Source organism: Lichenostomus cassidix, chromosome 4 (genome assembly GCF_008360975.1).
Source record: "Lichenostomus cassidix isolate B80296 chromosome 4, HeHo_3.0, whole genome shotgun sequence".
Lineage (NCBI taxonomy): Eukaryota > Metazoa > Chordata > Aves > Passeriformes > Meliphagidae > Lichenostomus > Lichenostomus cassidix.
Window position 1 is genome coordinate 26,536,245 of NC_139484.1, and position 27,131 is coordinate 26,563,375.

The window sequence follows — 27,131 nt, forward strand, 5'->3', positions numbered from 1 at the left end:
AATTTTTCACTTCTACCTCACCAGGTAGAGAAAGGCTTTTCATATTTGCTGGAAGTGTCTAGTCAATCTAAACAACTGATCTCTCCAAGGAACTCTAACCCGGCTAATAAAAATGCTATTTATCAGTCAACAAAGCTCAGGTTAGGCTATCCCTGGACCCCAGATTCCTACTCTGGTCTGCAGATTTGCATCCCCTCCATCTGTGTGGACACTTACTACTCGTTTATCTCTGTATCTCGCTTCATGTGGTACAGGATGATGTCCTGAGTATGGAGGGTGAGCTTGAGGTGGAGGTGCATGGTGCTGATAGTAAGGGTGGTGTGGTGGTTGCTCCATACCTGGATACGGTGGCTACAAGAAAGTTACAGAAGTTTGTTGAATGTTTCAAAGGAATGCACACAAGGAGTGCATCATTTAGATGGAAAATACAGCATCTAAATACGGCTGATCACAGCCTCCTAACTGAACAGCAGACTACTTTCCATTAGGCTGGCATGCTTTACTACCTCTCTACCATTGCTTGAATAAGTTTGGTTGACACTCTCCCCAAAACCAACATCTCTTCCTTCCACATCTGCCCCAGTGTGACACTGCACATAATACTTCCGCTAGTTAAATGTGGCAGCTTTGGTTTTGGGTTTTTCAAACCTTTGCGTATAGAATGTGAATTCTGTCCAAATCAGCAAGCTTTTATAGAAACAAGTCACACTCATTCCTTATGAATGTTTCTATTTTAAATTAAAAAAACCTGACTTTGCAAGATAAATTATTTGACAAAATGCTAGCAGTATTTTTTAAAACAAGACATTTTTTGGCTGACTTCTTCCATTTCTTCAATCAGCAAGGTCTTGTTTTGCCATATTAGAAAGCATCTTTGCTTGCATTTTTTTCCATAAAGAAAGTAAGTCGAAGTGCTGGATTTTAGACAACTACTTGGACAGCAGCCAGAGGGGACAGAAAAAAAAAAAAAAAAAGGAGTTTCTGGAGGCTTAACTGTGTTTGAAAAACTGTTTTTCTCCTCATCTGACAACCTTGTTCACTTCCTTCAGTTGGTAAGGAGTTGTGCTTCAGCTGAGAAATATGAGAGGCTTTAGAAGCATCTCTACATCTGGCACTGCTTTTCTGCTCAGTGCCAGTACAAACAAGAGCCAAAAGACTCATTACAGGTATGCAAAATAAGGTCAGGCTTACTAAATACAACCAAAATAACCTCACTATGACTACTCCTCCTGACGTGAAGGCAAAACCACAACTTGTACAAGTGAACTATCTACATAGCTGTAGATATGTACACTCAGGTTATCTGCTCATCTGCGTAGGAAAAAAGGTGTGTTTCAGTGGAGGCTGTAATACAGGAAGACTTCTTTTAATTAGGTTGTGCAGCACATTTTGCTACTTTCCTGCATGCTTTTGGCTTTGGCAGTGAAGCAAGACACTGCACAGTGCTAGAGCATGCCAGCCCATTCCATGAGCCTCTTTAACTTGTCTGATGCATTTGCTGTTTGAGAGAGCCAATTACTATGAACATTTTGCAGAATACAGAATGTGACACACCCTCTTGTGCAGGCTTAAAGGAGGGTTCTGCTATTTCCTCAGAGCTTACTAAGAATGCCAGACTACTGTTGAGAGTAAATTTCAAAATACTTGCTAGCAATATTTTTCCCCTAAAATTTTTACATTGTTACAGGAAAGATACATTTTAGGAAAAGTGAAGAGTTGAGTGCACACTGAATATGCCAGGCTCCTTTACAGGGAAACAAAAAAGCAGCTGTATTCTAAGGAGAAAAATTGAATTCAACAAGACACAAACCATTCCTTGCCATGGTGGTGGTGGTCCCATGTTGTGGAATTCCCTCACGTAATCATTGTAGGACTAAAATGAAAGACAGTAATATTAGAATTTGTGATCAGTGCTCTTTGGAAGTTCAAAAGCTGAATGGAAAAGCTCCCCAAAAATCTGCATGCAACAACTTACCCCATTTAAAAAAACATCTCGTCGAACTCCTGAAAATCGTCTGTTGGGAATAAAAATTTGTAGAACTAAATTCAACTTATCCATGTAGACAGGTTACCAGGGGAGAAAATGAGTAACATGAACACACCTTACCTGTCTACTTCGGGATATCTGGGATCCTTTATATACCCTGTTCGAACATCAAGCAGTATTAATTCAGTTTACCATCTCAAGTTAACAGTCTTAATTATATTAATTAGAAAGTGTCCAGCTATGAAATTATGTCTACCTGCTATTACCCTCATTTTAAAAATTATTCTCAAAAACTTACAGCTTTTTATACACAATACAGACAAATAGTATAATGACATAACAAAAAAGTGACATAGATAAACCCCTAAGAACTTGCACACTGTACCAACAAATATGCAATAGAGAAACTGTGCAAATAAAGATTTGAAATTTAGTCAAATGAATTACAAACACACATCAATTTGAAGTGTACTGTCTCGGGGCAGTTAGCATGTGGCTGTTACTACTTCCTAACTGTATATTCAATAGAATGTGTTCATATGGGCAATGCTTAACACTGATTTCATAGTATGTTATGGATACAGTGATACACAGGAAATTAAAAACAAACTAAAAAGTATCTGAAAAAGTCTCACTGGAAAATAATTCTTACAGCTCCAGTAAATCCCAAGCAGTAAACTTTAAAGAGCTTAGTAAAATGGTGCAAAACACCAGGCACGATTGTGCTAAAATAAAATAATGCTTCTGAGCTTCATTATTTAAAAAAAATCTTGTTCTGTTTTTTCAACAATGGTCTTAAAAAGATGGAGAACAGCAACAACATTTTTTGAATGAAAGAATGCTGGCTTTGCAGATAAGCTGGACAGATAAAGGCATGTTCTTAACAGATTTTCAAATCTACCACTGAACTAGTGGAATGTGCTTTTCTAACATATGTGAAGCTCAATTTGGTAGACTAAAAATGACAATTTTTTAATAGCTGCTTTCTGAAGAGAAAAAAAAAAAAAGCTGCACTATGACCAGTGCTGTTGCTGCACTACCACTGCAAACATTTCTTTCTGGACAACAACAAATCTCCCTTTTCAAACTCATCATTACACTCTCTTGCAAAATGCAGTGCAACATCTCCCTTTCTTTCTTATGTCAAGCTTGTGAAAAAAATTCTCTGAAAATATAACTGAATGTCTACCATCATCTCCACACAGAGGCTGTTAGTCAGGCAGTATCAGCTGACTTTCCCAGGTGGAAATTTCTCAAACATTTTCATTTGATGATTAGCATCTTGACAAGTAGATCAGATCTATTCTTGTGCCCACATTATCATAGCACTTGAGAAGATCATTCACAGCAATGTACACAATCCAAGACTGTTAGAAAGAGCTCTAGCCTAGGATAACTCAGCTCTCTCTCAAACCACTGAAACAGCATCACTGACTTCTGTGAGAGGTCGGTTAAATCAGCAGGCAGCACTTAGAACAAGTCAATATTATATCCCAGTTATAACAATGTTTTACTTTTGAATTAACAAGGATATGCTAAAAGAGAAAACATTTGTGAATTGGTGCACACAAATCTTCACAGTAAGATATTAACCTGGTCTTTGGTGAAACTCAGGGGGATAGTCAATCCTTGGTTTCTTTCTGCTGTTATGAATATCATAATCTTCTGGTCGACGCCTACACAAATTAGATATCAAAGATTAAACAAGGTTGCTTGGAGCATTCGTCACAGCAGAATACCTTACAGGAATAGTCTGAGCTGCCCAGGATATCAGTGTAATAATTCTCAATTCTATTTGCTTCAAAATATTCTACAACTTTAAATCTGAACTGAAAGCATCAGAAATAGCTCAATTATATATATTCCACTGTTACTTTCTGTCTACAGCAATTTTGGTAGTTAAGGAAGGAACTTTAACTGTACTTTCATACCAAACAAAAGGAAACAAATTTGTCTAAACCGAACTCAGGAATTAACATTACACTTTCCATGTTACATTTTGAAATAACCTATCGGACAACAAAAAATTTCACAGAACATTGCAGTCAGAGGGTATGAAGACTACTGCATTTGATAGTTGTGGGGTAAAGACTTCTATAAAAGGTCTACTTCTGTAACATTTATAAATAAAACTCTGCATGCTTTGTGAAATTTCACCTTTAACTATGGCTTTCCTAATTGGGTAGGCCAAAGATATAATTTCTAATAATTTTGGTTCTAAGCAATTTACCTTGGTGCATTTTACAATTTAATAACACTCCAGCTTCCTAATAATTAAAATAATTAGAGCTCTTTTCTATAAGAAACAGCTCTTTGACAGAAGAGATGTTAAGAATTCTGCTCCTTATAAAGTTACATTCCAGTATGCTGTTATGCTCAACCAAGAGCTGACAACTGGCTGCTTATTTTGCTCCAAGGCACACAAACATTACTGGGAGACTCCAATACTAATGTAACAGTGTTTCTAAATACAAAGCAGCTACAAAACCATTCCCTTCCCTTCCCTTCCCGCCCCCCCTCCCCCTCCCCAGCAGCATAATTCCTTACGACAAGACATTAACACTTTCTTAAATTGCTTAATTACTGTGCAACTTGCTGGCTCAGTAACAAGCTTATATAGCTTTTAGTTTTATAAACAGTGACTTCTCCCCCTTCCCCAACTTCAGTCTTTAAAGCCCACCATACCCAGTAACTATACTTTTTAAAATGGAAGCAGATTCTTTAGTATGAGCAAAAAGCCCAAAAACCAAAGCAGTTGCATCTACAGCAAATTCAGATCAAAGAAAATAAAAGCTGGTGTAAAGAATAAACATACCGCTTTCTTGTAGTTTTGAGAGTGCATTTACGACCGGTATAAAATATGATAGAAACAGTTCATATAGTAGTCCAACTACTGACTTTAAGCTGTAAGCCACATACATAAATGGAGGCCCTGGCAGGCTTGAGAAGGTGTGGTGGTGTTATATGTATAGTTTGCAGTCCATTGCAAAACCTTCACTTGTATATACTTTATTGCACTGGAAACCTCTTAGCTTAACTCCAAAAGCCATCTTGGTGTTCAGTCCTTTAAAGCCAAAAATAGGGGGGCGCTGCCAGGTTTCCTCCTACCTACTCGTTAGTGTCCTTTTTTTTAAGCTCAATGAAATGGGGACTCTTGTTGGGGCTCTGTACCTACCACAGGACGTTTCCACAAAAAGGAAACTTAACCAAAGGTTTCAGCCCAAACCATACATCAGTCTGTATGCAAGGTAGCTACCACGGGGAAAAGGTGTTTGGCAGAAGGGCTAATATCAGTTCTTTGCCAAGACTTCTCCAATTCTGTAACAAGTTATACCCCCTTTTTTCTGGAAAATGATGTTAAGTTCATAAAGCAGTGATCAATAACCATGTCGATCCTCTAAAAATACTTTAAGTCCACAGGTACTGCCAGCATCTGGAAAGGTTGTGTATACAGACACAGCAACAGCCATTCTTTTTGGTTTGTTGCCGGGTCTCCAAGGGCCACTTGATCCCTTTTGGAAAGAACCTACTGTTTTCAGAAGCTCAGCAAGATGTGTGAATTCAGTGGTTACATGTTAGAGAATATTTGGCAATGGGGTTAACACATCACGGTGACACAATTTGAAACAGTCCCAATAATGCTCCTCTTGAATATCAAAATAACTTAATATTTTATCCTCAAAATGAGGCGGCATCTTCTGCAAAATTCTAAGTGATCCTTATAAAAGTCCCATATTTGATAAGGCTTATCCAGAGACACACCTGAAAGAAAAGGCTTTTACAAGATATTAACACATTTTTGGCATATAAATATTTCCTCCTCTCAATCTAGCCTGCTCTTAATAAAGCCAAGCTTACCTACACCTAGCATTACACATTGCATTAGCTCAATAAATGATCTAGTCTAAACTAGAGACAGAACTTTACGAGCTTTTTTCTGCAAAAGCAAAGATCCCCATTTTCCTCTTGAAAAATGACAGACCGGGGAACAATGTGAAATCCTCAATGAAGCCACAAACTTGTCCATGCAGCTTGATTTGAGGATTTTCTCTCTTCTTTATCGCAGGGAAAGCTTTGACGAATCACATTCCTCCATCACGTTATTCTGACAAATGTGCCTATTATCAGTCCAAAGAACGTTTCTAACCTTCCCACGTCCCGAACGGGGTCTCGACGGGATGGGCGTCCTCTTGATCGGGGTTGTGAGTGCATTCTTCTCTTGTGCCTCATTTTATGAATGACTTGATACAAGTCAATACTTTCATCAGGAGGGAAGAGAAGACAAAGTTGGGTTCCACATTCCGGCTCAATTTCCTAGAATTAGTTAGAAGTTCAGTAGTGGTTTATAAACTGAAGAAATGAAACTCTCCACAAATACACTGACAACACACATTTAAGATTTCAAAAAAAAAAAAAAAAGCCACTTCGAGATTTCAGTATCACTAGAGACAGCAAAATTCACTTACATTACCTTTCACTCTTTAGGCACTACTTAGAATTTTCATAAAATAATCCAACACTTTGGCCAACCATATCTTCCCATGAGACATACAGGCCACATCAGTGTTTTGCTATAAAATCAGAGGACTTTTTTTCATCACAAACAAAATGATCACCTATTACGGAAAGAGAAGTGACACACGTAGGAAAAAAATCCATCCCAGTTTCACATATAAAGCCATGGCCTGATGAAGTTGACTAATACCACCCAGTATGAGTTCTTCATTGTATGGTAGACAGGTCCATGAAAATACCAATTCAATGTCTGACCGCAGTCAAAACAAGCAGTTTGTGTGTCCAGGATTATTAGGAAAGGAACACTGAATAAGAAAGTCATTATATCACACTGAAAGTGTATGTTCCACCCACACCTTAAATACTGGGTGCACTTGTGCCCCTGCATCTCCAAAAACAGGGGGACAGTAGAGATGAAAAAGCTTCAAAGCAGGGCACCAAGAATAACTGAATGAGTGCAACAAGTCCTACATGAAAGGACTGAGCAGGTCGGGTCTCTCCAGCCTAGATTAAAAGAGAAACGAGCGGGATATGGGGAACAAGATGGAGATAATGGAAGTGTCAGACACCACAAGTTATCTGGAGCAGAAAGGGACAGAGAATGCTGACTCTCTCTTCCAGTACAAGAACGTGGGCCATCAAATGAATCTAGCAGAAGCCAGGTGCAAAACAATCTAAAAAAAAGGTTTCTTCAACCTGGTGACTAGCAGGCCTGCAGAACACCTTCCCAAATGATGTTGTAAAGGTAGAATTTCAATGTACACATCCTCAGAAGAAAGATCCATTCAGAGTTGTGCAAATACAAATGAATAAATGACAACCACTTCAGGAAATAACCAGAGCTGAGAAGCTGGGAGAGCAAGCATCAGACAATGCTTGTCCAGAACATAACAGTACAGTAATTTGATGAAAAAAGCTGAAACCCATGTCTGGACTGCAACTCTATTGTGGACAAAACATTAAAAAAATATAAATTTCATTGACCATTTAACAGAAGCCAAGTTAAATGAATTTTTTTTTAACTTCACATTGAACCGAAAACAAGACCAAAACCATTGTTTTTCTCCCGCTACACAACAAAGCAAACATATCTGTGGGCAAAACAATGCAGCACAGAGTTGACATTTTCCACACAGTATGGAGATTATACAACTCCCACCTTGTCTTAAGAAAGCAAAACCTGTTATTTTAACCACAGCTTGGGTACTTGATGACAGCAGCAACATACTTGCACTCTGGTATGTCTGACAAGACAAAGAACCCTCCCCACTTAAAATCTGCTTAGCATATATTCTATAATGGGAGTCTATGCCCTAATCAATACAGTATATATAAAAAAACCGCAATGTAGAGCACAACCGGAAACATCAGAACTTCTTCTTAATAACTGAAGGTATATGGTTTGTGCACCACACAGTGCAAGGCATATTACATTTCAAATTCAAAATATCACATAGTTTTGAAGCAAACAATGCTTATCACAAAGATGACAACAGAACTGACACTGCACTGTTTTCTTTTCCTTCTTCCACAAGAGCATTAGAAAGAAGCAGAGTGCCTTTGCCACGGCACTCTGCTGCGAGTAACTGATCTAAAAACATTCCCAATCTTCTCACATTCAAAGCTGGGAGCAAGCACTAGAGGATGTCAGTTATAGAAGAAAAGTAGCAAGTAACAAACCTGTCCATCGCGTCCAATCTTTACTGGCTTATGTTCGTTCCAAGGATTGGTCAGGTGAGCAGACTTAGTGAACGGCAATTCCCGCCTAAATATGCAAGTGGCACCATTTACAGTTTTGCCTCCATTTGTTAAGAAAATAATTAAAAGTGCATACAGCAGGAGATTACATATAAAATAATCCTGTTATTCTTTGTACTGTCAAGTCTCTGAACATATTCTTATGCACTACATATAAGTAACTGAAGATTTCACTTTGACTTATTCCAGTATTAACTCATATAGTCTGTACTACGACAGTCTCTTCTTTTTTAAAAGGAAATTCTTTGGTGCAATATTGATATTGTACTTGTTTATTACCTCACCATCTGAATACACAGTCTCTACATAATGTGGTAGCTCTTGGCATCTACTGAAATAAATCCCTGAACACTGACCTAAATATGAAGCTGGAAGTGCTTTGAGCTGGAGGTGGGAGTCAGTAGCTTAAAAAGGACCTTTCCAACACAGATTTTTCTCTAATTCAAAGCCTCACTTTTCCTGTATTTAGTCTTTCTAGCGGACCAAAGTACTTGTACAACCACGCAATATATTTCACAGGACTGCTGTAATTTTTTTCCTTAATAAAGATTTAACATCTTTTCTGTTAGAACATACTCAGTTAAATCAATGAACATACTGCTCACAACCTATACATTATACAAGACTTGTACTATTTCATATGTTGTTTTAGAACAGCAGTGTTTTCTGTTCAGTCAGATCAAGTCAGATTTGTCTTTACACGATTTTTTTTCTTTTCCATCCACAGTCGTCTATTCAAGTGAGCAGTGAGGATAGATCTCTGGTTGAATCAAGTTTCAGAAGAATGGTGTCAGCACTTAAGTGAGTAACATGCAGAAATTATACTATAATGCCTTGTTACTAACAGCAACATAAATGCACAGTTATTTACCTGCAAATCCAGTCAATTTTAAAGACACCTCCCAACATTTTTGCATTCATTCCTGCAGGCAGCACCCAGTGTATAGGTGATCCTCCATGATGAGACTCTGAAGACAATCTTGCAAACCCTAAAGGATTTTGTATGAATTGTAACAAAGATACAACAGAAAAGCTATTGCACATAAAACTCACTTTCACTTACCTTGCTAATAGCTCACTTTTACTTACCTTGGAATTTGCCACTCTCTCTTACAGAAAATATCAAAATAACACTCCTTGCTGATCTAAATGCAGCATTAAGCTTCTTTTCATTCACTGGAAGTGTCGACCATACTCCCTAAAACAGAAAAACACCCACCCCATCACTGAAACATTATAATTCATCTCAAATGATTTAGCTAACATAAATATATAAGGCAGACGAGGAAAACAAGAACAAAATAGTGTACTGGAATAGAAGATAATGGAAAGAAAAAGGTATTGCTAAATTATTTTCATCAAATATTTTATCCTGCCTTATGCTAAAACTTTTAAAACATTGGCTTTTCAATTTTTTTTGAACACTGAAGATGCATTTAGACAATCTCTAAGACTTCCATTATAATTATAATGGTGGATAGATGCCTTAGAAATAAAAAGGGTGAAAGTTTTCATGTGTGTTTTAAATGACTTTGGGAGTTCATGTTTTATATAACATACAGAAATTATGAAAAACTAACAGAATATATACTGAAAGGTGGGCAGGTAGACTTCAGTATAGTATTGCAGATTCACTGAGGGCAGTTTGCAGACTTTAAAACTCTTTGAGTGAAATGCCAGCAACATGAAACACACCAGAGTAACACTTTAAATTGGCACAACAACTTAAGCTACTTTGTTCAGCTTTCCATATCTCTACCTATTAGCCAGCGCCTTTTCCCTTTCACCAGTCACTATGTAGCCATGAACAACAAAACCCAATCTGTTTTAAGGTACCAACTGAGCAGAGATACAGAATAACAGTTCATTGAATTACTCCCCATTTTCTGGGTAAAGAAGCTTCAGAATAGGATCTACAGTCTACCAAAGACAACATTCCTCCCTTACAGCTTTTTAGTGAAGGTATGTGTTCATGCCCTACTCTGAACTCAAATCATTATTTGGCTCATTCTGGTAATTCATTATAGTCACCAGATAAGTACTTGGGGTTTTTGCTAGCTTGCAGTCACATTACATAGCTTTTGGCTGTTTGTAAAGCCCTGCTGTGAACTAGAACAACCTGCTCCACTGGCACCACAGAAGCAAATTTCATGAAAGTCCAATGGCAAAGCACTGATGCCTCTACACAGACACAAAGCATCCACTCCAAGAACTTCAGGAACAAGGATACTACTGCAGCTCCATACATGGATGAGGCACAAAAAAGGATATACTCCTTTAGAGACCTAAAGCAAACACCAGTCAGAATGGTGCTGTCTGCACAGATCAAACCCAAAGCTGGAAGGAGGGGTGTAAGCCAAACCTGCCCAGGACTTTTGAGATTTGTTTAATCATTATAATGCTATTTTCATCCTAACTTATAAAGTCTTCATTAACAGAATCACCTACTCTGTGTATATTGTGTAACAGCAAATCAAGTATTTTCTCTATAACCTATTCCAAAGAACACATGCCAATACAGAATCAGAGTGGTGCATTGAATACCTTGTGCAATTCCTCAACAGCTCAAGTCCAGTGCTAAGGAATCCCTCCCAAAGAACTCACTCACACCAGCACTGCCAGGCATATACTTCCACAGTAAGGCTTCAGATACCGAATCATCCGACAAAAATTACTTGTATAACATCAGAAGAAAGCCAAACAACCTTCTGAACCTTCTCAGCGCACATTAGTACGAACAGAGGTGCTGATGGAGACGAGAAAATACCACCCCCAGCATTCCCGATGGAGGTTGCTTTAGGGTGTTATCAAACAGACCCTAAGGCCCCTTTTAAGCCTATTCTTGTCAAGATAAATAACTGATGGTCTCGGAACCTTGCCAGGTTACAGTGGAAGCAGAAGAACCAAGGTGCAGCAGCTTTTACCCCTGCATCCACCAAGATCCGAGTGATAGAGAAAAGAGCCCATCCAACTACATACTTTTCCATACTAAGATCAGTGTGTCTGAAAACTAAGTGATCATAAAATAGTATCAACATACCTTTGCCTTAGCAAGTGATACATTTTCATGGTTATTACTCTTGATGAGAAAGAATCTTGCATCTTGGAGAATGTATTTAAGTTTACTTGTTTGGTCTGAAAAGAAAACAAAGTACCAAGTAAGCTGAACTGTAAATACTTATCAAAATATTGCTTTCAGTATAGAGAGTTGTTTGCTTCCTTCAAAATACACAGTATCCCACCCAGTTCCTATCTATGTATTATCACAGTCAACCACCCAACTTGAAGTCCAAGCTGCAGAGCACAAAATGCCAGGGAAAACCAAACCAAAACTAAAACTTAGATATCCAGGTAAAGAAAAAAATAAAATAAAATCAGCATGATTCAGTGATGTTCCGATATGTAGGACTTATTTCCTTGATTAAGAATCTTTGCATAAATAATGGGTAACACTCATAACAAGCACAAGTTGTTCAATAGAGACTGGTTAATGCAGTTCCTCTTTGCAGTTTTAAGCACTCCCTTTTTAAATTTGCTGCCTCTGCAAAGAGCAAAATGACTGAACTTTTTGCCTATCGCTCTCAACACATGCAAAAGTAGCTCAAGATTCAATTATCATGCTCAGAACAATGGCGTGCTCAAATTGATTTATATCAGAACATCACTACTTACAGGTAATTTAATCAACAGAGACAATGGCTTGCTATGGGGCATGCATTAAAAATTCAAATTTAAATGATACCTTTTTGGACAGCACGAACGGAAGATGATAATTTCTCATGCTTCTTTTCTGAACCTGTGTTTAGCCAAAGTACATTTGTTCAGATTGAGCCTTAATAGAGATAATATACAATTTCTACAGCCTTGTCACATACAATTTTCATTCATGACAAATTATGCTTTCTGGCGCGCACCCACACACACAAAAATACTATTCAATGTGCACGAGTGTTTTGTTTTGGTTTTTTTTGTTTTGGTTTTGGGTTGTTTGATTTGGGTTTGTTTTTTTTTTTTAATAGTATTTGAACAATTTCCTACTCAGAAAACTAGTCACTGAATCATCATCTTCCAAGTTAAAAAAAAAAAAAGTGAAAATTCCACTTAAGCAACAGAATAGCATTAAAGTAACAAGAAAGCCTACTTCCCCCCGAAGGTATCCACACACAACATGCCAGAATTCAATACCAAATTATACAAAGCTACATACCCCATAAATCTCTACAGCCAGTTACATTTATTTTACATTATACACTAAGATTTGATGCAAGTCACAATGACAAGCAACGAAAGGGAAGAATACCTGCATATGATTCTGATGCAGAACTTCCACTTCTGTCAAAAACAATTGGAGAGATACCTCTAGCTCTTTTCCTCTCCTTCTTCTTCTCATCTAGAAGAAAACATGAAAAATAAAAGCCATATTTTAAAACACAGGCATAGCTGAGATTGAAAAGTAATGAGACAGGAAAACAATACCAGTAATAGTGAAGTTACCATTTGGCTTGCACATTAAAATTGTGGTTGTTGCCATAAAATTATCATGCACAAAAGAAGCAAGTGCTAGTTTCTCAAGCTCAAGATGAACACCACAAATCTAGTAAATCTGCGCAATGGTTAGAGACAGAATATATTATTTTTAGTAAGGGTGGGTTAGCGCTTCTTTCCAGCCTTCACCCAAATGTGCAACATACAGCACAAACTGCTTTGCAATAGTGATATGAGCTCATTTGCTCAGAGCTCAAAAAAATGGTAAGAGACAGGAAAACAAAACACTGTGGCACACAGGCAATTCTTTTCACTCTTAAGAAAGTGTTACGTTGTACCACAGAGCTTTTTAGAACAGTTATGGCAGCTTCACTTGTCTTTAGGTTACACCTTGCTGTCTCTAATTCCAAACAGCAGAGCTGAGCTAAAAAAGGCAGCATGTTAAGCAGGATGACCACCTATGGAGACTTCAGACAAGGAAGATACACAATAGGAATCTTAACAGGATTGCAAGCTGCTTTCCTAGAAAAAACAAACAACGAACAGCCAAACCCAAAAGTATTTACGTCATTAGCACTTCACATCTGTAAGGTAAGACCAGCTATAATATACAACTACAAAGCAATTGTTTCTAGTTTCTGCTTACAATATTTATTTTGTGCTAAATTTGCCCTAATAGCTAATAATGTCAATTTAGGTTTAGATTTCCTACGCTGAATGCAGACACTACTTAAGATTCAACTATCCTTCCTCAGAGATATGGTGCTTTTACCACATCAGTCTACCTGAACACTCATCCAGATAGATACCAAACAGCTCAACACTGAATCAAAATTGAACTGTGTGGAAAACTAAGTCATTAGATACCCAAGAAAATCCTAATTTTAGTGTTTCAAAGCATTGAACAGCAAGGCCAAAGCAGTCAAAGAATCTTCAACACAGTGATCTGGATATTCACAATTTTGGTGTAAGGAAATACCACTTTCCAGTATGTTTTTTCCTTGACTACGGTATTTCATAATTAACATCTTACTGACTTGTGCTACCATGGCTTACTTTTGATGTGGTCAGGAAGTGGTTATTTTTAGAAGTAGCCAAACTTTCAATGGCAAGGTATTTCAGATTAACATGCAAGATGCTGCCTACCTGATGCATCTGAACCAGACCCAGATCTGACTGACCCATCTGTGAAAGAGGCAGATTCAGACTCAGAATCACTGGCTTCACTCCGTGTGTCATAGTCATTTCCCTCCTTCTGATCCCGCTCATCCTGTTCATATTCTTCTTCATCTTCCTCCCCATCTTCTTCCACCTCTTCATCCTCCTCTCCTTCATCATCTTCCTCTTCTTCCATTCCTTCCTCCTCATTCTCTGTGTTGCCTTGTTCAGAGGAACCACTACTGCCAGTCTCATGATCTGAACAATATTCCTCAGAATTCACCTCTTCTTTAGAAGAATGGCTAGATCTGCTTGGTCTTCTATCCACATCATGCCTGATTCTCTGATGTTTAAAGAAAAAGTGAATCAGCAGTCATATAACATTGTCAGGATGCACACACAGTCCTAAGAGAACGTGCCTTATAAAAGTCTCATAAAATTGCTTTATTTATAAGGCAGCAAGAATACTTAATACCTCTGAACCATCCGGTGTAGAAGACTTTGCCCTTCTGTCAGTATCCCTCTTCCTCATGCAAGATTTTTCTGGTTGTCCTTTATAAGGTTCCCTGGAACTGCTTGACATTCGCATCTTTCGATCACCATCTGGGCGCTTGTTTCTGTCAGATCTCTGATATTCCTCAGTCTTGTATTCAGACACTGGCTTTCCTTTCATACTCACTATTCTCTTGTTATTGCTGACTGATGAACTGGGAGGCTTTGGCATCATCTGCCTTGAGGAATGCATAGAAGGTTTTTGCCTCTTGCTTTCAGCATTTTCCATCCTGTCAGTTTTTCTTTTTGATCCTTAAAGAGAAAGAAATAGCAAGTTCAGTGTTATTTCCGGAATCAAAACAAAAACCGTACACAGGCTCCAACTTCCCCTATTTCCGGTAATTACCCTGTTGCAGTCACAGGGAGCATCTTCCAGTTGTAGGCTTTGCAGCAACACTCAAAACTGCTTCTTAGGAACAGCTCGTGATCTAAAACACATACTTTACTTCAAAGGAGGTCTTTCTTAGATTTTATATATGGGAATGCTAAATGAAATGCTTATGGGATTGGCCTAAAGCCAAATCAAGAACTGAGCTGGAATCAGACTTTGCAATCCCCTTGCTCCATTTCCATCTCACTTCATCGAGCCAAAAAGGACAGTTATTTTGTAACTGCAAATAAATTCAAAACAAGCCAGACTCAGTAACTGCTCTTGAGACAAAAGGAAACAGACTTGACTGTTTGTTTGGAACATCCGGTGAAAAAGCACATGTCCGTGAAATAAAGTTTTGGAACTCGCTCACTCTTTGAATCAAGTTACAAAATCCACTACTTCAAAGACTTTAGTAAGACTGTCATTTTTTTACCATTTACATTCCTCCAGGACATCCACTACCAAAGTCACATACCCTTTTTCTCACTTTTGTCTTGCTCACTGTCGGGGTTATACAACTCATCATCCTGGTCAGGAGCATCAGTCAAAATGTCATCCAGAACATTCAGTTCACCATCTGAAAATACATAAAAAAGTCAAAACCAATCATAAAATGTCTGGATATGTAAACTATGGAACTAACATTTACAAACCCAAACATTTCCTTTAGGGCTAGAGGTCTGCCACAAGGCAAAAACTGACATCTTCTTGATTCATTTCCACAATTTCGGCTGGAAGGATCAAGCAGAGCAAATAAAAGAATCAAAATATGTCACAAGATGCATTTAGACCTCTGAATAAGATTCAAGTTGGCTCCTCATATCAAACAAGCTTTGCCAGAAAGCTGACCTACAAATAAAAGCTGAGCATAAAAGCCTGTACAAAATTTTAGAAAAAGGGAGACCAGGAGATAGTCTAAGTGCCGTTAGTAAAGAGGAGGGACCCATATCTCTGCAAAATTCTGAAACTTGCATGTTGAATTATCTCCCTTCCACTATTTTTGTTGTCATTGCTGTGTTGGAAGGGTGGGTTTTGTGGTTCACTTCCAAACAGAAAAAACACAATGGGGAAAGCAGTACTCATTTGCTGTGTAATTAACTCTGAGATGTTCTGAAAAAAACCCATAACTTGATCAAGAGGGCAAGAGTTAAAGGAAATTCATGCCAGAAGCAGTAAACAACCACACGTGGCCACACAACTTTTAAAATCTATCACCATTTCTGGCTGTTTCACTTTGCCTCTAACCAAAGGGAATATGTGGCAATTCTAGCACAAGGATTCACCAGTTTTAAGGTAACAGACCTATATTCTAAGCACTTTAAAAAGAGTGAACCAAGCCTAAGCATGCAAAGGGAAAAATAAAAAAGGTATTAATTTTGGAATCTCATATTTCTTCTCCAGAATTTTTAGTTCTTTCTGCTTTGTGATTGACTGCATTTTATGTGCTCAGGAAAAAGAAAGCAGAGCAAATTCCAAGGCTTCAGCTGGTTGACAATATCTGTAGCAGACGCAGGTAAGGACTGCTGTACTGCATGAAACTGGGGTAATGCAGCAAATTAAATCCTCTAGAGTTTGGCAGCTTGTCTATCTCAAAATCTTGAGCTGGACCACAAAAGAAGTTTTACAGCTTGATATTGAAAAAAACTCCAAACATAATCCACATTATAAAAAAAATATAATTATAATTGTCTCTCTACTATATACTACCAAATCTGAAATCAGCATACGTGCTAACTTTCCTGCTGGCACCTCTCCACATTTTTGGTGGAAGGGGAAAGCAGAAGTGATCCCTGGACTGCTCAATTGGTGTGTCTAATGCAAACGAAATGGTGCAGAGAGAAGTGGATCAGACCTTTCCCTGGCAGTTTAGTTAGCAGACATTTAAATGCAACACGAACTTGCATCATAATTCTCTGGGGAACAGCCCTTTATGTTTGCAGACACTTACACATCCACAGCAAATCTTCTTGCTGTTACTGATAAATATATAAGCGTCAGATTCATGGCTGTGCAACTGCCAAACACGGGATGCAATTTCCTGGCTTGCATTCTGCTAGCCAAAAGGAAGCTTGGCAAGTTCAGAGCACAAGATTTTTTTACTGGACACTAATGAAAAAGAGGTGCACAAGGATTAGAAAATTAAACATATCATCCATCTCAAATCACACATATTGAACCTAAGATTTCCTTCCCTCTTGGTGAGACAACAGCACACTTGACATTTAACCTAGCTACTGCAGCAGAATCAGAAGTGCTAAAAGACTCCTGTATCAGCTCATTTGGAAACAAATGAGAAGGAAAATTTAACAGAAAACAAAAGTCTGTTACATAGTCTCTCCTAAATCCCTTCCAGGCTAGATGGGCCTCAATTGTAGCTGGAACCTTAAACAAGGGTACAAGAGACAGAAACAGGATGAGTTCCTCTATCCCCTTCCATAGGCTCATCTACTTAATTTGTTTAGAAACACATTTCTAGATTTATTTAGCAGGCTGCTTCCTGTCTCTCATTTGCAAGGGATACATTGCTTGACTGACTTGCACAAGATGATTCCTCTCACTGAGCTGCCACTGTCAGTGTTCAACCTGAAGAGCTAAATTATCTCACAGAGGTATCAGGAAAAACACAAAAGCAGAAACAGAAAAATGGCAGAGGACAGATGTTTTATAGTCCATCACCACTGAACGAGGATGCACCTAACGAGTTCTTTCCATGACAGATACTCCCACAAGGGCTCTCCTGCCACTTGCTTTTTGTCAGATCCTTCCATGAACAAATTTAACTCACCCAAAACAGCAGGAAGGTAGCCTGGGAGGCCATTTCCTCTGCTGGCCAAGAGCACTAGATCTATTGGAAGGGTCCAAGCAAAAATCTGATTTGGCACACAGAAGAGTGAAATCACACCTGTAATTTCAAACTAAACGGGTCTACCAGCCTTATTTCTGCTTTTTTAAGTGGTAAAATAGCATTTCTCTTCCAGTGGGAGCATTTACAGCAGAAATACGTTCAGGTGCAAACCAATGTACATCAACACCTATTATTCAGTCAAAATAACCTCCTTCCCATGAGAAATAATTAAAAGCAAATTAAATTAAAAATAGCACTTGACTACTGGCAGTGATTAAAAAACACTAACAAAAAAAAACCCTCAAGCCCTACTGGATGAATAATTATATGAAAAGAAATTTATAGACGGCAACAGCAAATATTTCAAATTCATTGCTCATCCACAGCAGCAGATCAGACCTGTTTCAACACAACCTAATAATATCCTAATCTACCATCTTTACAGTAATATCATTAAGGATCAAGCACCACTAATAATTTTATTTATCAGTTCTAACAAAACCTACTGGGAATTTTCCATGTCATATAGTTCCACAATAAATATCAGACAGCAAACCTTCACCACTCTGACAAAGTCATTTTGTGGACACATATCCTGCAAAAGGCTTCACACGAAGCATATTCTCCACAGAAATCCAAATGAATGTAAACCAAACCGCAATGGCCCAGTGATAAATTACCTTTTCTATAACTCCGCAACTCTGCGCTAACCACCCAACGGCAATCTGCTACACCTAACTTTGGTTTTGCTTCTTAAAGAGGCTATTTTGTGAGGACCGATTGATATAATCTCACAGATAACATGGGGATCACTTCAGCTTCCGTGTATAGCGGCTATAAGAGCTGTGATTCTATTATCCGAGAGTAATTATCCAGATTATTATTGCACAGTGATGACTCTGAAGACGTTCGATTCCTCTAACTCAAATTTATTTACCAACAGTGCCCAGAAAGCATAGCTGACTGCAAAAAGCCGAGCAACAATTGCCAAAATAATATTCCAACTCTCATTTCTGCTTACTAAAGTAACTACGTCCATCCACAGAAAATCCCGCAAAAAAACCCCAAAGCCGCCGAGCGATCCAAGCAGAAATAAAAATAAAAAGCCGCAATATAAAAGCTGCAAATACTTTCTGCGAGAAGACAACCAGCAGTTATTCGCTGTCGATAATGTCGAACTTAGGGCCCACGAACTTATCCCTCTTGCCGCTGCTCGAGTCACCTTGCCCCGAGCTCGCTGCCGCCGGGACACCACTCTGTGAGGGGCCCTGTTACCTCCAGCTCCCCAGCAAAACACAGGGAGCGCTTCCCTAAGAAAATCATCCTCGAAGGGTCACTCCTGACCCCGCCGCCCCTCCGCTCCCCTGGAGGAGATGCATGTCTCCCGGGGTAAAGGCCCAGCACCAGCTTCCAAGGTGGCCCCGGGGAGGGAGGAAGGCTCGGGTGAGGATCGGGCCCCCGCCCCAGCCTTGCCCCCTCGCCGGGGCCTAACGCCTGCCCCCAGCCCTACGGCCGCGTACCCTTCTCCTCCCGGCTATCCGTCGCCATCCCGCCGCCGCGACGAGCGCCTAAGATGGAGGCTCCCTCTTCCTGCACGTAGCGCTTCCCTCTTCCCACAGGGCGCCGCTTTGTTTACGCTCCTCGCGTCAGCGCGCGCCGCGGGCGGGCGGGGCAGCGCATGCGTCACCTGGGGCGCTGAGGGCGCAGCCGCCATGTTAGTCCCTGGCAGAGCCCTGAACGGGTACTCCCCGGGGTGGGAAAAGAGGGAAGCGTGGAGGTTTCTGTCCTCTCAGAAGTGCGGGAAGCTCGCATATCTCGGCGTCCCCGTGCTGTTGTGGCACCTGTGTGTGCTGTTGGAGCCCTTCCTGAGAATCTTGAGTGGGGCAAAGTATCAATGATTGTTTAACCCCCTATGTTGGGCATTACTGTTCCCTGGATTTCTCTTTTCTTTTACCTCCTAATTTATTTTTTTTTCTCCTGGCAATCAGGCCAGTTCAGAGGAGGGTCACCAAGCTGATCAGGGGCTCGAGCACCTCTCCTGTAAGGAAAGGCTGAAAGAACCGGGATTATTCAGCCTGGAGAAAACTTTGGGGTGACCTAATTGTGGTCTTGCAATTCTTGAAGGGAGCCTACAAGAAAAATAGTGAGAGACTTCTTACAAGGACATGTAGGGATACGACAAGGGGGAATGGCTTCAAAATGAAAGAGAGTAGGTTTAGATTATGTATCAGGAAGAAATTATTTTATGGTGAGAGTGGTGAGGTGCTGGCACAGGCTGCCCAGAGAAGCTGTGTGTGCCCCCATCCTGCAAGTGTTTAAGGGTGGGTTGGATGGAGCCCTAAGCAATGAGCTCTAGTGGAAAGTGTCCCTGCCCATGGTAGCAGGGTTGAAAGTGGGTGATCTTGAAGGTCACTTCTGACCCAAACCATTCTGTGATTCTATGAAATACGAAACAAGAGTGCTTTATCCATCCAAATTATTTTTAAAATAAATTTGGGGTTAGGGTATCATTCTTTTCTACCATAATGTAGGTGGAAACTTTACCACCTCATCTTAGTTGCCCTTTCAGGCAGCTTATGAAGAAGCTTGGCCACTAAGTTGTGTTTGGTAGTTTACCAGTATGTACAGGACAACCAGGGGATCAGGCCACAGTATGGGTTTAGGAAAGGCAGGTTGTTCCTGACTGGCCTGATCTTTTATGACCAGGTGTCCATTGGATGAGGGGAAGGCTGGGGATGTGTCTACATGGACTTCAGTAAAGCCTTTGGTATTGTGTCCCTCAACAGCTTTCTCCTGGAGAAGCTGGCAGCCCATGGCTCACCCAAAAGAGCAGGAGGCTCAGGAGAGACCTTGTTGCCCTCTACAAGTATGTGAAAGAAGGTTGTCATGTTGTGGGGGTTGGCCCCTTCTCTCAGGCAAGTATCAGCAGGGTGAGAGGAAATGGCCTCATGCTGTGCCAGGGGAGCTTCAGGTTAGACATTGGGAAGAATTTTTTCACAGGAAGGTTGGTTAAGCATTGGAATGTACTGCCCAGGGAGGTGGTGGAGTCACCATCCCTGGAGCCATTAAAAAAATGACTGGATATGGCAGTTACTGCTACAATTTAGTTGACCTGGTGGTAATTGGTCAAAGGTTGGACTCGATGATCTTGGAGGTCTTTTCCAGCCTTAATGATTTCATGATTCTATGATTAGGGCTGTGTGTAATTTGCAATTATAAAGTAAGAGCTTGTTTTGTCCACCATGGTAATTTATATGTTTATATCCTATTAGCTGACATGCTATTGTTACAAAAGCTCACCTGGCTTTTTTTTTTTTTTTTCTTTAACTGGAGTTAAGGAATAGAAAGATGATTAGTGCTGTAGACTATGGGATAATTCTTTTTTTAAGGCTGCAGGTATTAGCTAGAGTAGCCTGATAGGTGCACCCAGTCAACTAAATGCCTTGAATCCCTGCTCTAAACCAATCCAGCTCCAGGAATCTTCACTCCTCGTATTTGGTGTGTTTGCCTGTGCTCCCAGAGTGGACAGGTTGGTAAAAATGCCTGGTCAGCACAGTAGCTATTGGCTATCTTAAGGAAGCACTTTTCCTTTCCAGTGATGGGTGGTGGAGCACAAAAGGTGCTCTGTAGGACTGCTTGGTGTTGTCTTATCTCATTTCAAAGCTGTGCAAGCAAAGTCTGAACAGAGGATGAAAGCATACCCTGAAGAACTGAAATATTTCTGCAGAGAGAGATGATGAAAGATGGAATTATGTGATGAGGTGAAAATTATGTGGTGAATGTGAAGTTTTAGAGGGCAAAATAAAGGTACCTCTTATTTAACTTTTTATTGGCTTCTTGATTTGATTAAAGGTGGTTGCTGCTGTAGTTCTACAACTTGAATTTATACAACATTTCTCCCATGGGCCTCTATCTGTTCTCTGGAGCTTTGTCAAATATGCAGGACTCAACACTAGTAGTTTTACTGGCATTTAATATTTTCATTCTGTAGCCAAAGACTGAAACAATTCTTTTGTGTCTGTTCTGATCACATCAATAATCACTTGGGTAAGATGCTTGTGGAGTGACCTTTCAGTGACTGGTATGCACACAAGTTTTTTTAGCATGTGTAATTTATAAGCAATACCTGTGTTTTCTATTTTCACTAGAAATTACTGCGTGGTATTAACTTTACTGCCTGTTTGTTACATATGAAAAGAAAGGTCTATTTGCATCTAATGCACTAGATGGTGCCGTTAGCATGAGTCAAATGGAAGGTCACTTCCGTGGGGCTGCAGTTTGTGTCAATTTTTGTACTTCTCCTTGAATCTACAGGTGCACCAAGATAGCTGTGGAGAATACTGTACTGTAAAGCCCATCATGGACCTTTTCGTGGGTTTCATGCCTTTCACATGGTACAAAGTTCAAATATTGGTAGCATGAGTCCAGCAGCTTTACTGTAGTATGTTGGTGATGGTGGGTATCTGCAAGTGAGCATAGCTGCTGATGCTTTCTTGAAGGGTGTAATGGCTATCTATAGCCATCTCCAGAGGTTCCTTTCAGCCTTAACCATTCGTATATTTTGTTACTGATGGGCTCTTGTTGAAGAATTATGGAGTAAGAGAGACTCCTTAGTGCAACAAGCATCTGGTAGCTGTGGCTTCCTGCATAGATTACAGTATCCCTGTGGATTAGATTACAGTATCTTCCCTGTGGAGAGGAGGGGGAAAAATTGTGCTAAACTTGGTAACGAGTTCCCTTTTAAATCTTGCTGTGTCAGAGATTTGATAGATACAGTTATTTAAAGGGACAGCTGATTGCTTTGCCCAAACCTGTTTTAAAGGAATGTTGAAGAATTTCCATGGTGACTGACAAATGCCTTTCAAAACCAGATAACTACAGCTGTTTGGAAGTTCTCCCTTTGAAATGGTCTTTATAACATCTTAAGATTAGCCCATTTGTCCTTTTTTGTGCAAGTAACTTCTGATGGGCATTCTCTGAAGACTGTCTACTAAGATGGGCTACTGCTGAGAAATGACTAGGGTGACTGAAAATATTTGTGTTCTGTATTAGAGACATATTTGGACTTCCTTTTATGTCCAGGCTGCCTGCTGTCTATCAAGGGGCTGAGTGGGGATGGTGGCTGATTGCTTGAGGTGTATTTTTGGAAATTATTTTTTTGTAGATCTGTTGCAGTCTTATAATTTGGAACTGTGGAGAACCAAGGTGAGGTGGGACTGTCGTTTTTGTAAAATAGATTAGTGTATCTAAGATTAAAATGCAGAGTCCACTAGTTTGGAGTTTGTGTTCTAGATCAGAGGATAAGACTTGTTACTGTTCCTGCTCTTATCAAAAGGCAGACTTTTATGATACAGGTGAGCAGAGAGCCATCCATGTAGCTGCAGCCTGGTATTCAAGTCTCTACTGATACACCCATACATTTGGCTTGTGTTACCATGTGTGTGATTCCCATAAAGCCTGATTCCTTCTAGAAGATATGAACACTAATGCTTGTCATCTGCCTACAACCCCAAAACAGTAAGGTGCAGGTTATAGTAAAATTTCCTCTGCTTTGCTCTAATTCAGTTACGTCTAAAAGCCTTTCAAAAGCCACGCTGTGATGCCTGAAAGTCTTTTGGCTGTGTCAGCCCACGGAATATGTTTTTAATTAAAAAAAAAAGGGATTTTTCAAGGAAGCTTAAGAGAGTGCTGGCAAATGCATGTTGGCATAGATATTCATGATGTATTATTTGATTTAATTCCTAATTTGCACTTGAAGTAAGCTGCAGGAGGTGCTAGTGCAGAAGTGTAACTTCTGTGTGTCTCTTTCTCCTGTGCCTTGGTGCACTGGCAGCTTCCTGTTTACAAGGTAACTGCTGTATTCTGGACTGTGTATGTGTCAAGGTCACGTACTTCAGGCTGGGGAGTTTACTGGATCACAGAGTAACTGCTGTGTAAACAGGAAACTCCCAATAATGATTGCTCAAAGAATTATTTTTAATTAGTAAGTTAATAAATTGGAGGGGGGAGGGGGGGAAAGGGAAACTTAAGTTCTTGGAAGCCAACTAGATTTTCCCTGTCTCCCACAAGATATGGGTTTGGCTGCTTTTCCCATAATTTCTTGTGTTTGTGTTTGTTGCCTGTTTTTTTGCCCTCCAGCTTCTTCCTCCCCTGCATCCCCACTCAGGTGATGTGATTCTCATGCTAATAGTGTTAAGGGTGATATCTATTTGTTTGTACTGGAGTTCAAGACAGGTGAGATTTTTTATGAATAAATACATAAATAAAACCAGAGAATTGCTTTTGGAAGTGCATGTTGTGCAGCAGACTGACCCTGAAGAGTTGAATGGTCATTTCAATGACAAGCAAGTTAGGAGAAATCTGAGTTTGTTAAGTGGTCCCATTGATTTTGGTTTTGGGGAGAGACCTGAAGAATCTGCATTTCATAATCATCATTTCAATTTTAACTTCTTTGAACACTTCCACTTTAGAGACTAGACTGTTTCTCTATCCCTTACCTTTTCAAATCCTCCAAAAGATGGGTTAAATGATACAGCTAAGGTGATCTGTGTTTCTACTGCAGAATATGGTGACATTCTCTTCTGTCTCTCCTGTCCCTTGCTTTCAGTTGTGCTGCCCCCCGTTCTCATAGTCATCACTGACCTGATTTAAACTGCTTTTCTGAAATACAAGTTTCGTTTTTCTTTCATGGATGACTTTCCAGAACACGAGTTGAAATAGCTTTTCAAGAGGCGGGATGAACAGAGAAAAGGCAACTGTCCCCTTTTGGCAGCCATGAGTAGTGTTTAGATGTGCTCAGTCCAGCTGCGACCCAGTTCAGCTTTGTGGGTTTTCTAGGTCAGTCCCCTACTGAATCAGGAGGTGGCAGCATCTTACGTTTGGTGCACATTTTGTTTCCCGTCCAATGTGAACTATTTTATTTTCTTTGCTGCAGAAAAGGGGTCTACAGTGGTTATGGCTGGAGGAAAGGAAATGCAGGATCCCCTTGAGATCACTGTTATGAAAGTGCTGCTTGGCATAGCTAGACTTTGTGTGGAGGTGTCAGGATTTGTTGGGGTGATATTTCAAGTGTTAAATTTTTGTTCCTTGTGCAGTGTCTGTTTCCCTGGGAAACGAGAGGCTGTAAGGTTGTAATTAGGGTCATCCCTGAGATCTATTTCTCAGATCTCTTTTTGACATTTACATTTGCTGAATTCAGCCAGGCATTTTCAGAACTATGAGAGCTGCCTGGGCCTTACAATAGCTGCTAAGACCTAACCAAGTAGCTCCAAGATCCTAACCAGACACCTGAAGTTAAGCATGGCCTCATGGTTCTTAGTGAATCCTTTTGCAGTTACTCTTTACTGGCAGTAAGTCTTTTACTTGGAGCTCATCTTACATGCTCTGCTGCAGTGAAGGGGTGGGGTGTGTATTTGGTAATCTCTACTCACTCCCCTCTGCTGTGATTTATAGTTGCAGAAAGTACAGCTCTCTTCTCAGCTGTCATCTCGCTGGAAGTGTATGAACAATTACTGTGTGGTACAAACTGTCTAGCCCAATTAGACAGGGGTTTAAAGAACAAGCTTGACAAGACTAGGTGTCTACGTGGTACTGTGGTAGACCCTATCATTAGCGAGATAGCCCTACCTTAACTTAGCCTGAAATAGATGAATAGCGCCCTGATGCAAACCAAGGAATTTTTCTGGTAACAAAAATAGGGCTCTGCACACAGTATTCACACCCATGGGCAGCAGCACAGTTTAAAGCTATAGACGATGGATAGATAGCTTCAATAATGTCATGGAGAGAACATGTCATGTTTACCTGTCTTGTGCCAGGGTATTTTTCCCCATTCTGTCCTGAGGAAAAAATGTGGAGGGTTTTACTTTCTGACAGTACAAACTTTGAAGAAAGAATTGCAAGAGAAGCAGTGCCATGTGCTGTTTAGGTACCAGACTGTAAAGGTCACCTTTTCCAGCTCTCACTGTTGGAGCCAAGCACAGCAAGGCTTCAGCATGCTGACAGTTCTGAACCTCTTATGCTGTGTTTCTGTCTGCAGAGAGCTGTTCAGGGTTGAAGGTCTGATTAAAGACTGAATGTAATTATTGGGATAATGTTTCTGGGAAGTCATCTTTGAAGAAAGAAGGAAACTTGTATTTGGTAAGTTTGTAGGGGGTTTTCGGTTAATAAATAATTCTTCAGGAATCCTAACCAAATTAAAACCCAGTTACCCGTATGCCTTTAGTAGAGATTCTTGTGTCTAACAAGACGTGACCATAAATGCTGTTTTCAATAGGGGCAGTAGCCTCTTTTCGTACTCTGCTTTCCACCCCTCTCCCTCCAAGTTCTTAACATTTCAAAGCCTGTTGAGTTTGTCAGGAGATACTGCCTGCATTTAATGGTCTTTCTCTGAGAAATCAGGTTCAGAGTAGAAGCTACTCGGAGGTTTAGACTATTAGAGGCAATATCCAAGGGGAATTGAAGGGCAAGAAGCAGCTAAGAAAAAAAAAAAAAGCAATCTGTCTCATAATTGTAGAAATGATTTTTTGGCAGACATATCTGTTTTTGTGTAGAGATTATGTGTGTATCCATCTTTTGACCTCAAACCCATGAAACAACATGAATGGGACCAAATGTTATCTTTGTTCATTTAAAAAAAAGGACAGTATGTAAATAGACATTAGCAATTGCATAAGGAGTTACTGTCTCATTCCACACATATAAGCATGTAGATGGTCAAGTTGAGACATATATTGTGCGCATTTTACTATGGCAGGAAATTCATTTGCTCCCAGTATTGTTCCTCTTGCATTTGCAGTTCTTATGGTCAGACCTTTGGTTGTGACTAAATGTCTTGGTTCAAATTGCAAAAGCTGTGCTGATTTGCAAAGTGGCTTTACTGTGTTTGATTGCAGATGGCTGCAGCGTGCATCACTGTCAGTAGATAAGCTGGTAATAGCCATTTGTGTTTGTGATGGCTATAACTTTTCCTATGATTTGTACGCATGAAACAGGTTGCCCTGTTCTTAACCTCTCATTCCAGCACCAAAGGAGATGTTAAGGCTGTGACTGTGTGTTGTCATTACAGTGCAGGTTTTGGCTTGTCTCTTGCTTTTGTACTCTCATTGTCTTCCAACTGAATCACTGCTGTTATCTGGTATCACACCCTATTTTTAAACCACAATGCTTTTCTGTTTCTGGGGCTGCTGGAATACTCATGCTTCATAGGATTGGAGTTTAGACTTGCTCATTCTGTGTCCTGTTTCATTTATTTTAAATTTTGGAAATTTTTTCCATGTGGGTTTGATTGTTTATCAAATGGTAATCTGTATTACCCTCGTTGAATGCTTAGAATCATGAGTCGGATAACAAATCTGGGGGGTTTCATAGATAAACATGAGAGCTGTAATGGAAGCTGGGGCTGCAAGGGTATTGCTGGGTCTTCTGATTCCTCTTCTAACACACAAATGATCAACTAC

The 27,131-nt window shown here is 39.9% G+C and overlaps 1 protein-coding gene across 4 annotated transcripts in view; it reads right to left on the minus strand.

Moving 5' to 3' along the window:
* YTHDC1 (YTH N6-methyladenosine RNA binding protein C1) overlaps window positions 1–19,315 on the minus strand; it is a 32,495-nt gene extending 13,180 nt beyond the window's left edge. For 2 of the 4 annotated variants that reach the window (XM_085058419.1, XM_085058418.1), the window contains exons 1-16: window positions 19,194–19,315; window positions 15,304–15,405; window positions 14,379–14,707; window positions 13,892–14,246; window positions 12,561–12,650; window positions 12,003–12,056; window positions 11,301–11,395; window positions 9,350–9,458; window positions 9,132–9,249; window positions 8,183–8,267; window positions 6,135–6,301; window positions 3,581–3,663; window positions 2,108–2,144; window positions 1,976–2,015; window positions 1,811–1,873; window positions 217–351 (exon numbers count right to left, since the gene is read on the minus strand). In XM_085058419.1, coding sequence (XP_084914545.1) covers window positions 217–351; window positions 1,811–1,873; window positions 1,976–2,015; window positions 2,108–2,144; window positions 3,581–3,663; window positions 6,135–6,301; window positions 8,183–8,267; window positions 9,132–9,249; window positions 9,350–9,458; window positions 11,301–11,395; window positions 12,003–12,056; window positions 12,561–12,650; window positions 13,892–14,246; window positions 14,379–14,707; window positions 15,304–15,405; window positions 19,194–19,221 — 1,890 coding nt within the window. In that variant the 5' untranslated portion in view covers window positions 19,222–19,315. The remainder of the gene's footprint in view (window positions 1–216; window positions 352–1,810; window positions 1,874–1,975; window positions 2,016–2,107; window positions 2,145–3,580; window positions 3,664–6,134; window positions 6,302–8,182; window positions 8,268–9,131; window positions 9,250–9,349; window positions 9,459–11,300; window positions 11,396–12,002; window positions 12,057–12,560; window positions 12,651–13,891; window positions 14,247–14,378; window positions 14,708–15,303; window positions 15,406–19,193) is intronic. The other 2 variants (XM_085058420.1, XM_085058421.1) reach the window with 1 other exon arrangement.
* Between the last annotated feature and the right edge of the window lie 7,816 nt (window positions 19,316–27,131).